The sequence below is a fragment of the Talpa europaea genome (assembly GCF_964194135.1).
Source record: "Talpa europaea genome assembly, chromosome: 7".
NCBI classification, from domain to species: Eukaryota; Metazoa; Chordata; class Mammalia; order Eulipotyphla; family Talpidae; genus Talpa; species Talpa europaea.
Window position 1 is genome coordinate 120,546,280 of NC_140074.1, and position 16,746 is coordinate 120,563,025.

Here is a 16,746-nt window from a genome sequence, read left to right on the forward strand (position 1 = left end):
GGGGCACTGCATTCAGTCTCATGCCTGTTGGATTCCACGGCCTCAGGTGGCTCTCCTCACAGAGGAGGACGGGGGAGGTTTGGAGAAGGGACAGTGTCAGAAGTGACCAGGCTTTGTTAAAAAGTCCAGAGAATCCAGAGCCAACCAGACCAGCTGGTGGCTGCTGACCCGAGGCAGGAGGCCAAGGGGCCCAGCCCCTCCCTGGGTGGCAGGCAGCAATGTCCACCCCAGACAGGCCTGGGCCCGGGGCCGGGGTCAGTGGAATGTGTCAGACCTAGACCGGAAACTGTGCCTCATGAGGCTTGGGGTTGAGGGTGAGGCCTCTGGCTCTGGGGTGGGCCCCAGAGGGTCAGGCTCTGAGGGGTAGGGGGACAGCGTGGAGGGTCTCAGGTCAGTAGGGGCAGCCCCCATCTGTACTGTCCCCACACCGGCTGGGCAGTGGACCTCAGCGAGAGTAGTATCCTGGAGGCCAGGTGGTGGTCTGGACAGACAGGGAGGGATGGCTGGAGGCCTCAGCTGGGGGCAAGGAGGGTGTGGGGTCCAAGTTGAGGCTGTGTGGCCTGGGGGACCCAGCCTGGCCTGCAGCAGGTCCATCATGTGTCGAAGCTCCCGGCTCAGCTGAGATACTTCCTGGTTGAGACGGGAGATCTGGTGGAAACACATCGAATTATTTCCCAGGTGCCAGGATGACCATCACCTAGGTGTACCCCTCTCTACAGTTTACAAAGCTTTTTCACAATTACCGGCATAGCCACCCTGAGAAGCAGGCAGGGCAGGGCTGGCTTCTTTCCAAAACAGATTTGTTATCGGGAGCTAATAATGCTCTCCCCACCCCCTGCCACGTCCTTTACAAGATACAGCAAAAGCAAATGTGCCTGCGGAGGCCAAGCTGGGACGAGGCAGCCTCACTCCCAGGTGGCCCCCTCACACATGATCAAGTGTCCACTCAGTGCCTTTCAAATTTCAGTGAACCAACTGAGAACTTGTCAGAATGCAGATTTCTTGGTCCTGCCACACACATTCCAAATTGGGGAGGCCCAGGAGTCTCAATTTGAATGGGTTCTCCAGGTGCTGATAGGACCCCAAGTTTGGGGACCACTGGCCTAGAATGGAGGGGTGCCTGAGGCAGTGAGCGAAAGCAGGACTTGCCTCCACCTCTCAGAACATGGCAGGCCCCACCCCCAGCCCTGATGCAGCCACCCCCTCCCCCCTGGGGATGCCTGGTGTTTATCAGAACCTGGGAAGGCCCACTCCCTAGGGCTGGGCCTGGCTGCGCACTGTGGCGACAGCTCTGAGATCCCTGGGGAGGAGGTGGAGACATACAGGATCTAGGCTCTTCCTGACCAGGATTCAGACATCAGGGTTTGGGTCCCCCAGGGTGGAAAGTGTCTCCGGTCCTCTTCCCTCCCACCTCCCATGTCTGCTTAACACTCCTTTTCTGGGGTATGGGGGAAGGACTGGAGTACTGACTGGGTGGGGGGCAGGTCCCTTCAGGAGAGAAGCCCACGGTGGCGGGGAGTGGCGAGGTACTCTGTTCAGGCTGGACAACCTGAGCCAGCTGGGAGGGAGAGGAAGCCAGTCACTGAGTACTCACAAGGCCCCAGGGGCTGGACCCCACACATGGGCTCTCACCTCATGCTTACAACAACGCAGAAGAACAGAACATGTGTTTCCCCATTTTTAAGGAAGGAAATTGAAGACCAAAGTGGTCGTGGGACTTGTCACCCAGCAAATATGAATATTTGAATTCAGGACTCTGCCTTCAGACCCTGAATGCTCCCTTTGAGCACGTATCTGACCCCAAGACGATATCCTCTGGGTTGAGGGGAGAAGCTGGCCCCAACCCACCTCCTGGTTCAGCCTGCAGACCTTTTCCTTCACCTCCTCAGCCTCGGAGGCCAGTTCCTGGCTTGGTGTGGTTCCTGCAGGCAGAAGGGATGATGTAGGGTGCGTGCAGGGAGCAGGAGCCTATAGCTTGGGCCGTACCCCTCTCAGGGCAGGCAGAGAGCAAGGGGAGAGGCAGCTGAGGGGTCAGGAGATGGGAAACCAAACTCCTCAGACTTGTGTGGAGGCTCTATGACCTCCCCTTACCCAGCCTCATCCACCCCCACCCCCGCCTCACCATGGTGCTTCTCGTTGATATCTGAACAAAACATGCTCTTCTTGTTGGGCCTTAATGCCTTTCAACAACTGCCTAGCTCCACTCCTCAACCTCCTATCCACCTTTTGAAATCCGCCTCAAATGTCCCCTCTTCTAAGAGCTTTAGGGGCACACTTCTTCTAACTCAGAGTCCTTTCAGTCCCGAGTACTGAACATTCCATTCTGGAATCATTTATCTGAGTACACAGGTGTCTCCCCCGCTAGGCTGTGAGCGCGCTAAGAAAGTGGGCCAAGTCTGCTTTATCTGTGCATTCCCAGCACAGCACCTGCACACAGTAGGTCCTTAGTACATGTGGGCTGGCTGGCTGCCTGAAATGAATGGCTGACTCTAAGTTCAAGTTCACTGCTGACCCTTACCTGTTGGAGGGGCCTGCACACGAGGCCTAGGGTGTTCAGGCCTCCTGCTGAACCGGAAAGTAGAGGCCTCTGCTGTGCTTCCAGAGTCCTCAATGCCATCCACTATCCTAGGATGGGGGCAGTGGTCGTCAGACCCCGGGGGCAGGGCAGGGTAGGGGCCAGAGCAGAGCAGGCAGAGGGTGAAGGGGGCGGGCAGTAATGCCAGGGAACTGGGGAGGAGCAGCCATCAAAGAAGGGTGAGGTTGCAAGCTGTGGTGGATTAGGAAGGGTGGGGGCACAGATGGGGCAGAGAAAGGAAGGAGCACTGGATGAAATGTTGGGGGTCAGAGCCCAAAGAAGGTTCTGGAAGCCAGCAGGGGAATGGGGAAGGCAAGAGAGGCTGGCATCTCACCGGGGACTGAGGTCCAGAGGTCCGTAGGTTCCCAGTGGGGGAATGAGAAGCTGGGGGGGTTTCCAGGTGGCAGAGCCCCTGGGGGGGGCATGAGGGGAGGGGCTATGTCCCCGGCCAGCCGGGGCAGGGGAAGGAGATGGAGATAGGGAAGGGGAGGAGACAAGTGCTGAGAATGGGGGTAACTCCTCGCCCAAAAGGCTGACCAGGGAGCCCCTGGGACGGGGACGAGCAGGGCTGAGGTTGGGCAGCAGGAGGGGCCGGCGGGGCCTGGGGCCACCCACAGGCTCTGCCCCAGCCTCGGTCTCTGTGATGGACGGCAGGGTCTTGTCTGAAGAGGAGCCCAGGCTTTCCGAGCGGGGCTGTGAGCAGAGAGGGGGGCAGCTGACATCACAGGTCAGTGAACACAGGCAACATTAAGCAACAGCCTTCACTGCTGGATGCTGCTCCCCATCCCTCTCCCCTCTCCCTGCAGCAGAGGAGCCAAGGAAAGGTGCCCCCAACTCCGCTCCCAGTCTCTCCCCCATGCAGCCTCAACACCGTAAGGAAGGGAGTGTTACCTGGGAGAGCCGAGGGGATCGGGCAAAGCGGCCGAGGCCCTGTGGGGACACAGGGGGGTTCAGGCTGACTCACTCCCCACTTCCCTGTCCATCACCGCCCACTCCCACCCTTCAGGGTCATGGGGTTTGAGAGTGGTGGTCCTCATCGTGGAATTGAGTCAGAGGTGCCTCCAGCTCTGACTCAGAGAAACCCTGAATGGAAGAGTAAGACTGAAAAGCAGTAACAGACAAAGGCCTAGGGTGTAAAATACAGACTGGCCCAGGGCCAAAAACAAAACAGGCTTGGGAAACACATGGCAAGCGGAGAGGAGGAAGCCCCCAGGGGATGATGCCCAGTCCAGACGGAGGAGCCCACAGGGAGGACTCTCCAGAGTGGGGGCTTTGCAGGAGCCTGGGGTAAGGATGAGAGCTGGCCGACAAGACATGGAGGAGCAGAGCGAAAGTAGAAGACGCGAGATGGTCCTTGGGGGTCGGGTGAAGGCCACTGAGGTAGGGTCAGAGGGACATGTAAGGGGCGATGGAAAGAGGGGCCAGAGTAGGAGACGCATGAGACTCACTGGGGCTGGGGGAAGTCTGCTTTGAGGGAGGGATTTCAGAGGGGCGGAGGCCATGGCCGGGCTACCTACATTGGTGTCAGCGCCCTGGTGCAGGTTGAAGGTGAGGTCCCGGGACAGGCCAGCCCGGAAGGCAGCCCCGTACTCAGGATAGAGCCTCAGGACCTCAGCCAGCCCTCGACTGTTCAGCTGCTGCAGGCCACAGTAGGTCAGCGCCTTCACGTCAGCGCTGGTCTTCAGCACGTAGCTTGGGCCTAGCCCTGAGGCAGGCTCCTGCCCGGACTCAGGGAGGTCTGCCCCAATCAGGTCTCCCTTCCCTGTGGGTAAGGGGTGGGACAGTCAGCGAGGGCAGAGGGACCAGGAGGGTCTCAGTAGTCAGCGGATTTGAGGATGATCAGGGTGTTGGAAGGTGGGTCCATCAGTGGATTTGGGAGAAATAATCAACAGAGTTGGGGAAAGGTCCGTGGAGAGTGACTGGTGAGGCTGGGAGAGGCCACTGCGAAGACCAGCAGGGCTGGAGGAATGATCAGTAGAACTGGATGATCAATAAAGAATGGCCCGAGGGACCAAGTAAGAGGTAAAGGTCAGTGGAATTGAGGGTCAATAGGAAAGGATCAGCTGAGTTGGGGGACAGTCGCTGGGGAAGAGTTGATGGGTGAGGGACGGCCACAGGAATCAGGGGATAAGCAGAGGGGAATGGTCAAAAGGGCATGGTTGGAGGGTGACGGGACCAAGAGAGAATACTCCTCAGCAGGAATTCCAGGTATCCGCCAGCCTAGATTCCTGGCCACTGCCAAAGCCTTTGGGGGAAGGTTCCGGGGTAGGTAGTGGGCAGCCGTGGGGTCCTCACCCAGGATGGCCAGCACCATGTTGTCTCGGAGCACTTCAAGTGAGCCAGAGCAGACATAGTAGTGTGCCTGCAGGGCATCCCCACGGCGTAACAGGTACTCGCCAGGAGCGCAGAATGAGGTCTTGATGTGCAGGGAGAGCGCCCGCAGGCAGCCCCTGCTTGCTGCTCCAAACAGGGGCAGCTGCAGGATCTCCCGGTTGAGGTGCATAGCAATGTCAGCTCTCAGCTCATCTGGGAAGTCACGCAGCAACTGCAAAAGAGGCACAGGTCATTCCCCCACCCTGGCAGCTGCTACTTGAACTCTACGAATGCGCTGAGCTGTCTCCAGCCTGCCCGTTGCTTGGAAGATACCTATTTCCGAGCTTCAGAAGGCCTTCTGTGGGTCTCACCTCAGTTTTGCTTGTGTATGGACCCCCCCAACCCAAGTTCCAGGCCATACACAAGGTCTTCTCATGTCTGTTGACTGCCTGTGGCTACCCACACTGGTCACTCACGCATGTCCTGACTACTCAACCCCACACACGAAAGGCTCATCCATGGCGGTCAGCTCCAGCAATCAGGAGACAAGAAGTCAGCTCTGTTCCCAAGCCCCTGGGCACTTTGGGTGATCAATCCATGTCCCTTTTCTGGGCTCAGTCTTCCCATTTGTAAAACACAGGGTTACACTAGACCTTGTGTGTCACCAATGACCTCCTGGGGGTCAATTTGAGTTCCATCAAATTCCATCACCGTTTCATCTTCATCTTATGGGATCCCTCGGCCACTCTGGCTTCTTGATCTCCTTCCTCTTCTCCTCCCACCTCTGTGACTTCCTCAGCCTGCCCCCTCGGCTTTCTTCTCACCCTCCACACTTTCTCCCTGCATCATAGCCACCAGCTGCATGGCTCCCCCACTCCCTGTGAGTAGTGAGCCCAACACTGGGCCTACACCTGTTCGCTCAACTACCTAAACTACCTATGGGGCAACCTCCCACTGGCCAGCCCTGGACTCTCACTTTCACCCTTAAGTCTTCCCCTTATAACACCTCTGACCCAGCCTCTGCCCAAGTCAAACGCTGGGAGTCACTCTGAGCTCCTCTCAGAGCTCCTGCTCTCAGAAACACCTCCCAGGCCCTCAGGCTACTCCCAGCCTAAAATTTTTGCAGGATAAAATCTAACTACAAGGCGGCCATGCGGGCCTGACCACCTGTCCAGCCACCTTTCATGCTCTCCCTCCTCCCCGGGGGCTCACACACGAGTTCCTGAGTGCTCACCCAACTATTTCATTCCCTGCACTCACCCTGCTCCTTTGCATCGACATCTCCAGACCATGTTTCTATTGCTCTTTCTGCCTGGAATGTTCTTCCCGAAGCAGGCGTTTTCCTTCTTGTCCTTCACAATGTCCCCCCTTAACTCCTCTGGGCCCAGACCAGACGAAGGCCTCACTGCACCTGCATCCCTCCAGTAAGTCCCATTCACTGCATAATTATCTGTTCACCCATCCGCCTCCCTCACCAGACTGGTGTCTTCCTGAGGTCAAGGACTGAGCACAAAGGGTGGCCCAAAGCAGTGCCCAGCAAAGGCTGGCTGAAGCAGGGACAACTGAGCTCCCTTTCAGGTCCCATCTTCTAGTGACAAAGAAAAGGGATCTGGATTTGGGCGGGCACCTCTCTGCTCCCTATCCGCCTCCCTCCCCAGGCCAGGCAGGCAGTGACCCGTTCCCATGGCACTGCCACGCAGGCACCAGGAGCTCCGAGCACTACCTCGTTGGCGTCTATGCCGCTGTTGACAGCCCACGTGGTCTGAAAGTACTCGAGCATGCGCTGCTTGAGGGGCCGTGGCAGGCGATGCACGCGGATGAAGTCCTTGAGGTCCTTCATGCGGCTGTGGTAGAGCGAGCGCCGCGAGTACATGCGCTGGATGATGGCTGTCACGTTCCCGAACACCACGGCGTGCATCAGCGCTGTGGAGGTGCAGCGGGCAGCCCGTCAGGGCTGCCACCTCTCCCGCCTCCTCGCCTCCTCCACCCAACCCTCAAGCCCTGGCTCTGGACGCGTCTTTGGGTGCCTGGGGAGGGGCAGAAGAACTAGTGAGCTGCTGTGTGCCTACCTGGTGCCACCCACTGACGTCTGAGGAGGGATGGGATAGAGGGCGGTCCAGAGAGGGGATTGACCTGACGCTCATCCCATCCCCTTCTCAAGGGGACACCCCGAGTGTGGCATCCCCCAGGCCGGCGCAAAGTAAGTGCTGAGCAAACATCTATGAATGACTGCACCTCTCTCTGGATTTGGGTGCACACCTTGCCCTTTCGGGCCACAGTTTCCCCACCTGCCAGCCGAGGAGGCCCACCCTCGTGTGTGGCAGGCCACCCTCACCGCCTATGAGCATTGTGCAGATGGAGAAGATCTTCTCGGCGTCGGTGTTGGCACAGACATTGCCGAAGCCCACACTGGTGAGGCTGCTGAGTGTGAAGTACAGGGCGGCGATGTAGGCGCTGCGGCGTGAGGGGCCGCCCGCCGAGCCGTTCACGTAGGGAACCTCCAGCCGCTTGCCCAGCTCGTGCAACCAGCCTGTGGGTGGAGGGATGCAAGAAGCCAGGCTGTCCAGACTGTAGAGAACTGGGTTTCTCTAGCTGCCTGCACTTGACCTTGGGCAAGTCTTGACAGAGGGGAGGGGAGGTTTGCAAGGACTGGCACAGGAAATGTGCAGAGCAGTCTGTGCCAGGGCCTCCCCACTGAACTGGTCACAGTTGAAGCCCAAGGTTGCCAGCCACACTGCCACACACCATGCCTGACGGTGTGCGCTGTTCTGTGTACAGAGGGTGCTGGGACTTGACCCGGGCAGGCACTCTCCTTGCCCTGATGCAACTTACAGTCTGAAAAACACGCACTCAATGTTTTACAGGTGAAAAAACATGAACTAAATCATTACGGGTGGGAGGTGAGCAACTACAAAGGAAGCACAGGGTGTCATCGGAACCCTAAGGATTAGGGAGAGCCAGCCCAGTGGGGTGGGTGGGTGGGTGCCTGAAAGGCTCCCTTAAGACAGAGCGTTTGAGTTGAGACTGCAAGGAGCAGAAGACACCCAGATAAAGAAGGGAGGGAAAATAAAAGGGAGATGATTCCAGAGAAGAAAACATGTTCAAGGTCAAAGTGGGAAAGCAGTGCACCCCTGGGCCTGGAGGGAGGTCAGCGTGGCTGCAGGACAGGGGGCGTGGGAGAAAGGGAGGGCCGTGGGCTCGACAGGCCTGCGGGCGATGTCAGGTGTAGATGAGTGTGCACTTTATTTTGGGGGGAGTGGCCAGTCACTGAAAGGGTCCAGGCAGGGTGCTGCTTCCTCTGCCCAAAACACTCCCAGTCCCACACTAGTGACTTGTTTCCCGCCCTGTATTTTGATGACTGGCCTTGCTCCCCTGCTAGATGGGTAAGGCTGGTGAGGTCTCCCCAAGGGGGAGCCGTTGTCTTCAATCAGTATTCCCAGGCCTGACCCAGAAGGGGCTCAATGCATGTTTGTTGGGTACGGGAGGAATGTGGAATAGGGGGTGCAGTATTGGTGGAGGCATCATCTGGGGGGCCTGGGTAGACAGGGCAGGTGGGTGGGTGGTCAGAGAAACCTGGGGCTGGAGGCTCACCGATGTCCCAGAGCAGCGGGTCATTGGCCTCCATCTCCCTGCGCCCGATGACATACCACACGCAGGCCATCCAGTGGGCCAGGAGCGCGAAGACGGACATGAGCAGCGTGAGCACCACAGCGCTGCACTGGGAGTAGCGCTCCAGCTTCTGCAGCAGCCGCAGCAGCCGCAGCAGCCGCACGGTCTTGAGCAGGTGCACCAGCGACGTCTGCGGGAGGGTGGCAGGGGAGGCTGTGCGCGGGCACACCTCCTTGGAGCCCGCACCCCCGCACCCCTCCCAGTGCTGTGCCACCAGATGCCCTGAGCCAGGGGAAGGTGCCTCAGGGAAAACATCCCTGCAGTTCTGAGGTGATCAGGAAATGCGCGGGGGGCGGGGTGGGGGGATGGAAAGAAAAATGCTAAAAATAATACTAAAACCAGTAATGGCTAACAGTACGTCCTGACTCTATGTGTCAGGCACAATCGCAGTCTTCGCTTAAACAGGGATTCTGGCCTTCAGTTCAATTACTGTCTCACTGTTCCCAATTTGCAAATGCATAAACTAAATGAAGGTTCAGAGAGGCTAGTGAGTCGCTCGAGGTCACAGACCAAGGAAAAGAAACTGGGACTCAAATCTGGGCTGACACCAAGATCCATGTTGTCCCAGACCATCTCTTAGCACCACAGGCTGGTGAAAGAGCAAGTCCTGATCAGAGACAGTGGAATAGACAGTGATCTCTGGCCCCTGCGCCACATCCCAGGGTCCTAGCACCTAGATTGGCTGCAGGTAAGAGCTGGTTCTTAGTGGTGACAGCAACTCATCTTGTGATGAGCCACCCCTTAGCACAGAGAGGCCGGCAGAGTGGGACGGGGTCGGGGGGAGGGGGGTTTAAGCACCTTCCCCTATAGATCAGCACAGAGGAGAGGATGTTGGAGAAAGGAGAGCAGGACCTACGTGAGGCTGGGCTTCAGGGTCTCAGCCCTTGTAGGGGTTGATGGAGCTAGTGGCACCAGGCCGGGTCGTGCAAATGGGAGCGAGCAGTACCACTGCTGCGGTTTTCATCAGGGTTATCGTGCTTCTATTAGCCTTTCCGGTCTTGGAGATGAGGAGCAGACAGGGGCTTCTCACACAGGGTTCTCTGGATTGGGGCAGCCTTGAGACCAGACTGGGGAGCTTGCCGTGAGGGGCCTCCACTGTCCTCTCAGGGCTTCCAGGAGCATCCCTCCTGGCCTGGCCCTCCGCGGCTCCCCAGCCAACTTGCGCATTTTTCTCTAATTTTAGGTGAAGGAGCCAGAAAGGCGTTGGCCTGATTCTCCCACACGGACCCTCTTCAAAGCTTGATCCTACCCCCCAGCTCCCAGGGCCCTGACTCGGAACACGAGTCCTGTCCTTGGCCCCACCCACTTCGGGCTACTGTCCTTCTCGGGCCAGGCTGTCCCAAGCTGGGCTCCTGCAAGTCCACAGCTCTGCCAGTGGCTGCTCGTCCTCTCTCTTTGCTCTGCCTCCCTTCACGCCCGGCACTGCTCCTGAGTTCTCCTGCTGCCAGGCCATGGGCTGAGCTCCCCTGACTTCCTGGGAAGCAGGGCGGTATGTTGGGAAGACCGCGAGACTCGGAGTCTGGAGACCTGGTCTACTCTGCCCGCCAGTTACGTGGGCCCTTCATCAAGTCGCTTAACTTCTCGGAGCTTCTGCATCTACCCCTGGAAAGAGGTAAAGACCCAGCCCTGGAGGGTTCTGCGTGAGGCTTCTCCATGACCGCGCGCGTGTGTAAGAGCCTAGTGAACAGTGAAGTGAGCCCGGAGGTACCAAAGTAAGGGAAACTGCCTAAGGAGCTTGGGGTGGGGGTGGGGGGGTGTTGCTCCGGTTACAGGGGCTCTGCAGCGCCCCCTCTCCTCCAGAGACAGCAGTCGCCCCGACTGACAAGGCCGGCTAGGCTTCCCCGGAAGGGGGGTGGACACATGCAAAGGTGAGTCTGCTTGGACAGGGCAGACATACACACATGCACGTGTGTGGGAGCTTGCACACACGTGTACACAGCCAGGAGAAGAGGCCCACAGCCCGTTGGCGGCTAGTTAAATCCGGCTGCGTGTAGGTGGTTTCCCGCTATAGCTAAGTGTGGCAGAGAGAGGAGTGCACAGGGAAACTGCTCTCCACCCCCCCACCCCCCCACCGAGGGGGTCTGGGGACACAGGGTGGGTGTCCTTCACCCTGGACCTGAGAATACCTACTAGTGCCAGTTGGGTGTAGAGTTGAGCACCTAGGGCAGCTCCTGGCAGTCCCCCTAGAACAGGGAGGACTCAGGTCCTGGCTCTCTGCCTCCAGATCCACCCCGTAGCCTCGACATCTCCCTGTCTTGGCTTACTATGCTCCCCCAAATGCTCTCTCTTCATCCCCTGCCAGCCAAATCCTACTCTCTGTCTGAGGTCTGGTTCTGCTCTCCCCGGCCTCAGGAACCCTCCCCAGATACCCTAGCCTCTGCCCAACTGGGGTGCTTTTGCCTCCCAGGCACGGGCCCAGATTACACATCATTTTTACGCATGCCCACGTTCTTGCCTGGAACTCCAAGGTCAGCTGCTGGCTGTGGGCCCAGCCCCCCTGCAGCAATACCTGGCCCCGCCTTCCACTCCCTTCACCTCTTCCATTCCTACTGTCCCCTCTTGTCCTCTCCCCCCCACCCCCGGCTTAGCTGCTTGGAGGCTGAATCCTTGTCCCTTTTTCCCACAGTGACCAGGCCCCACACAGTGCTTTGCAGACAGCTAAATGCTCATCAGTTGTTTGTTAATTAAAAATGTGAAAAGTACCACTCGTTTGGCACCAGACCAATGCCGCCTTGGTAGCCCTAGTTAGCTTTTCATTTGTCTCAGCTTCCTCAGAGATGGTGAGCTGAGCTCCTCAGGAGCACAGACCCTCTAGATCCTTCTCAGCACCTAGCACAGGGCTTTGCAGGAAAACATTGGCAGATGGGTGGATGAGAAGGACTAAGTCAGGGTTTGGGGTCAGTCCCTTAACGGTAGATGCCATGCTAGAAATTGGTGGTGGGCTGCCTGGGGGGAGGGCACCACTCACCACGGTGATGTTGAAGACATAAAGCAGGTCAAAAGGCAGAGCAGCAATCAGGTCAATGAAGAACCAGGTGGCCAAGTAGTGGAGGCCAATGGAACGAGGAGCAGAGATCACCTGGCCGGACTGGGACACATACGTGGTGCGGAAGTTCAGGATGATATCTGGGGGTGCAAGTGGCTGTTACTAGGGGCCCTTGTTCAGCTGGAAATAAGCTTTAAGAGACCCAGAATGGAGGAGGAGGCTGGAATGGGGCAGACAGACTGGACTCTGACTGGACTATGGGGAGGAGAGAACTAAAGACTGAAGGCTGCAGGGGCAGGGGTCAGGGGTCAGGGCACATGGACCATTAGAACTTAAAGACAGAGAAATGGATGGGCTTTGAATGCCCCCATCCTGCAGGCTCAGGATGGAGGAAGGCTCATATGAGTGGGTTCTCCACCCCACCCGCCAGGGCATGTGGGGCAGAGGGTCTGACCCAGAATGAAGAGCATCTCCACGGCGATGTCGCTGACAAGGGTGTGTCGGGAAGTGATGGGGGTGTCATCATCGCCCAGGAAGCAGACGTTGTAAGGGACGGTGACCGCAACGTAGAAGGTGGCGAGGAGGATCAGGCCGTCCCAAACAGCCTTGGGGACGCTGTAGTGGAGGAGGAGGCAGCGGGACCCCCCCACGGAGGCCACCTTGTATTCGGGCACTGATGGCTTTGGTTCAAACACGTTCTAAAGGGAGAGGGGTGGTGGTTGGGGACACTTGGGGGGAAAGAATAGCTCAGGTTGGGGGGAGGGAGAGGCAGGGGATAGGAAGCGGGGGAGGTGGGCACTGTCAGTGCAGCCATGAGAGAAGATAAAAGGTGCAGGAGAGGGGCTCAGAGACTGGCACCTGACAATCCTTCTGCCAAGCTACTGCTCAGGCCCCCTTTATTTATTTATTTTTATTTTTTTGGCTTTTTTTTTTTTTTTATAGAGGCATGTTTTATTTATTTATTTGTTTGTTTGTTTGTTCATTCGTTTTTGTTTATACATGCACTGGGTACAGTCAGAAGCGCAGGAGGGTGAGAGAATTCACCAGAGCCAGAGCGGGGAGCAGAGCAGGCAGAAGGACCGAAGTACACTGCTGAGGGGAGCAGCGGGCGGCAGGAGAGGTCTGCGCGCCATGTGGGACCCTCCTCCGGTGACCGGGGAGCAGCCGGGGATCGAACCAGCGCCGCAGAGGTCGCCGGCAGCTTCGCAACCCAGCGCTCAACCGCTGCGCCACCGGGGAGGCCCTCAGGCCCCCTTTAGAGTCAAGCAAGTTTTGTGGGGTATTTATAACGTTTGACTTTCATGCTGCTTGAGGAAGAGATTATGACAAATTGGGCACATGCCTTAGCTTGTGGGGTCATAACTTCTTACTTAAGTTCCATCCTGGGGGCATAGAGGGTGAGGATGGGTATATCCCAGGGGCAAAGAGAGGCTGGCATGACCCACCCCATTCCCTGTGGCCCTAAGATACCACAGAGGATTAGAGGCACTTCTCATGACTTTATCAGGGTCCTATGAGTGCTACATAAGATGAGATGCCAGGCTCCAATGGGCGCTCTCTTCCTAGGACCACAGCTCGTGATTTCACCCCCATGAGGTAACCCTGTCACCTGGGGGGGTGATGTAATTGCTGCTAGAACTCCACTCTCCTGACATCATCATCACAGAGTCACATCAATCACAAGGAGCAAGGGAGATGGGACAGAAGGAGATGCCAGGGGCCATGGGCGAGAGCCCAGAAGTGGGAGACGGGTGGACGGAGGAGTGAGCCCTGGGAGGGAGGCCGGCCAGACAGAAACAGGGAGACAGTAGCAAGGATGCCTCAGAGCCATAGCTGGAGGACTTGGGAGATGTTGGGGTGGGGATGGGACTCACGTTATTGGTTTTCATGCCTTCTTGGCCACGTCGGCCAAAGTGGCCGGTCAGTCGGTGTAGGACAGTCCGGCTCTGCCTCCTGGCGGATCGAAGTCTCGAGCTGGTTCCCCTCCTGCCAAGGGAGTTTTCTGTTGGGAAAAGGGTGCAGCGATAAGTGGGGACACATTCTGTGAGGTTGGTTAAGGAGAGGTTGTCTTTGACCTTGGGCAAGCACCTCCGACCATTCATGCCTTCTCCCCTGATTTGCAGTTACCATGATTGCTGTCTCCATGGCCTCCGGGGGGGCCAAGCCCTGGGCCTCCACGCTGAGTGATATCCTTGAAGGAAAAGAGGAAAAGCACGACGTCCCCCATCTCATTCTTGATGGGCATCATGTCCAGGAGGCACCAAAAGGCAGAGCCTGCAGGTGTGGAAAGAGGGAGGGTGAGGTGAGCAGCCCATGGCATCCCTTTTCCCTAATCCCCCTTGGCTCCGGGGCATATTCAAGGGCTTTGCAAAGATTTAGAGCTGGAAAGAACTCTGGAGATTATGTCGGCTGACTCCATCTTCTTGATGGGCAAACCAAGGCCCAGAAAGGGTAAGGGTTGAACTCAGTGCAGGTAGTATCAGCTTTCAGCCATGTGGGGACCAACACCCAGGCTTCTACTGCGCCAAGGACTTTGGATAAGGTCTGAGGTCTGAGCAGGGCTGCAGGGTAGGTCAGGCCCCCTCACCATCCTTGCGGTAGAAGCAGATTTCAGCCCTGTGCTCCTGGTGGCACTCCAGGGCCTTGTGCAGCCTCTGCAGGGCTGGCTCACTGGTCTCTGGGCCATAGAGGAAACGGCAGCTGCAGGTTTTCTGCATGACCTCGGTGCGGCCGTAGCCTGTGAGCTCACAGAAGCCGTCAGAGCAGTAGACGATGGGAAAGCCCTGTGGACCCTGTGCATTGGCCAGCAGGAAGTTGCTGTCTGTGGGAAAAGAGGTCAAGGTCAAGTCAAGACCAGGAGGGGAGCTGAGTTTTCAAGCTGTACCTTTCCAGACTTCCATGTGATCGCTGGACCAACCCCCTTTGGGATATTCTGAAATGACAGTAAGAAGAGATAGAGCAAAGGGACAGTACTCATGGATGGCCTGGAACTGGGACAGGGACTACTAGGGGGTTGGAGAATTCACGTGGTCCATCCCCCCTGCTTTCAAGCTGGTGAGCTATGACTGTAGGAGGCAGCATAGCCTGGTGAGTAAGAGCATGAGCTCCAGCACCCCACCCTTGCCACTTACTGACTGTGTGACCTTAAGCAAGTTAATTAACTCTTCTGTGCCTTGGTTCTCTATCTGCAAAGTGGGGGATAATAATAACTCTCACATGGTGGTTGTGAGAGTTACATGAGTTACTTGACAAGAACAAGTCCCAGCACATAGAAAGCACTCCACTGAAAGATGAAATAATTCCCCCATTTTCACATGGCTTTCAAAACACGTCAGCGGCCATCCTGCCACCCTATTAGAGAATGGACAGGGCAGAAATTCTGGTGATGGTACGTCCTTTTTATCGCTAGGAAACCAAAATGCAGAATAGCCAAACTCACAAATCTCATTTGGGGGTGGGGTGGGGGAAGAGACAATGATGAGCAGCATCCTCACTCCCTGCCTTCCAGGAAAGGTCCTCCTTTTAGCATTCTTTCAGCTAATTGCAGGGGGGTCTGTCCCCAGTGCCCAAAGTCTGACAGGACAGGGTAATGAAGTTGTGGTTCCAACAATCCCAGCAGCAGAACCTGAGCTGATTCCCTCCAGCTCCAAAGGGTGGGAGGCCACAAGGCGACTCCTGTGGGTCATTCAGGGATAGCGTCTCCGCGAGGGAAGGGGCCTGAGATACAGCCAGTCCCTGGGAGCTAGGAGGCATGAGTGTCTGGGGGTGGGGAGACTGATGGGGACACTGAGGGTGCCTGAGAGGCTCTGGGCCCTGGGCAGCAGCCTTCTTCTTCCATCCCAGGGCCCGTTGCCCCGGTGATGGGCGCTATGGAAACAAGGGAGGTGTGGAGGGGGGGGAAAGGAGGAGAGGCTGTTAGGGCCCCGGGGCGGCTTGGTTTCCGCCCTCGGGTGCCGCTCACCTCCTCCCCCTTTGCAGATCCTGGTCAGGGCGCCCAAAAGGGCAGGGGGAGAGCTCCCGGCTTCAAAGTAGGAAAAGACCAGTGGAGAAAAGGCCAGGGAGGGAGGGCTGTGGCTGTCCAAGGTGCTGAACCGGGAACCCACGCTGGGGTGGGGGAGCGGGGAGTTCCCTCCGTCACGCAGACCACCTCCTCCTCCTGCCTCACCCCCCTCAGACACAGACGTGCCACGATTTGGGGCTCGTGACCTCATCAAAGCTAGGTCTTGCCGATATCTGATCTTTTCTCTCCCCCCTTTTTTTCCCTGGGGGAAGGGATGCTGGGCCGTTTGGGATGGACCCGCAGGAGAGCACGGCCACTCCGTCCCGCCTCCGCGCCCTGGAAACCCGCACACACGCCCCCAGCAGGGCTCTGCCCTGGAGTGGGCGGCTCCCAAGGCCTCTTCTCGGTTTTGCCGCACAAAGAGCCTTTCCAGCCTCAAGTCACACCCCTCAGCCTTGCGCCCCCCCCCGCCCCCCACGCTCTTGGCCCTTTGCCCCTCCCCGACGCTCCAGGTCCTGGCCCCCCACCGCGGCGTGGAGTTCCCAGACGCTCAGCTCCGCTCGCTCTCCTGGACTCGGTTCTCACCACATCCAGGAGCCCCCAAGGAGACTTGGACCCCAGTTGGAACCCCCCAGCCCCAGCCTCCACTCCACTCACGCGTGCCGTCGAAGCGGGTGGCGATGGTGTCCAGGAAGGTGTTTTGCGGGGCCAGCAACCCCTTCATGACCGGCATGGCCTTAGGGCGCGGGTTCAAGGCTCAGCGCCGGGGGGCGTTCAGCGCGGCCGGGCCGGAGGGGGCGCGCTGCCGGCGGGGCCGGGGCGCCCCATGCGCCCGCCTGCCTCCTCCCTCCCTCCAGCCGCCGCTGCTGCCGCCGCCTCTCTGCCTGAAACCTTGCAGCTCTCGGCTGGCTGCGGCGCCGCCTCGGTTCCCCCTCCCCACGGGCCAGGTTCTTTCCCCCGGGCTCGGTCCGCGCCCCGCCACGTGGCCCCGCACGGGGAGGGGCCACCAGCGACACCCGAACCCCACTCGGCTATCCTCCCCCGGGAGGGGAGCGGCCCACGCGTGTCTCTCCCGGGCAGAATTCGGGACACGCCCACCTGGAACCCTGGCCTGAAAAGATGGGGGCGGGACTTGAACGGCAGAAACGCCCCCCGCCCGGGAGGCCACGCCCCCACGCGTGGTTCCCCGGCGGCTCCGGGTGG

General features: G+C 58.3%; 1 protein-coding gene across 1 annotated transcript; it reads right to left on the bottom strand.

Moving 5' to 3' along the window:
• Nucleotides 1-255: 255 nt before the first annotated feature.
• Nucleotides 256-16,276, bottom strand: KCNH4 (potassium voltage-gated channel subfamily H member 4; the record flags this gene model as incomplete). Its single annotated transcript, XM_084239293.1, has 16 exons — nt 256-648; nt 1,849-1,922; nt 2,519-2,625; nt 2,910-3,268; nt 3,467-3,505; nt 4,093-4,337; nt 4,871-5,120; nt 6,612-6,811; nt 7,224-7,418; nt 8,480-8,687; nt 11,526-11,683; nt 11,998-12,241; nt 13,418-13,545; nt 13,671-13,817; nt 14,131-14,364; nt 16,201-16,276. 16 exons carry the CDS (start codon nt 16,274-16,276, stop codon nt 256-258), a joined length of 3,057 nt encoding a protein of 1,018 aa, XP_084095419.1.
• Nucleotides 16,277-16,746: the final 470 nt, after the last annotated feature.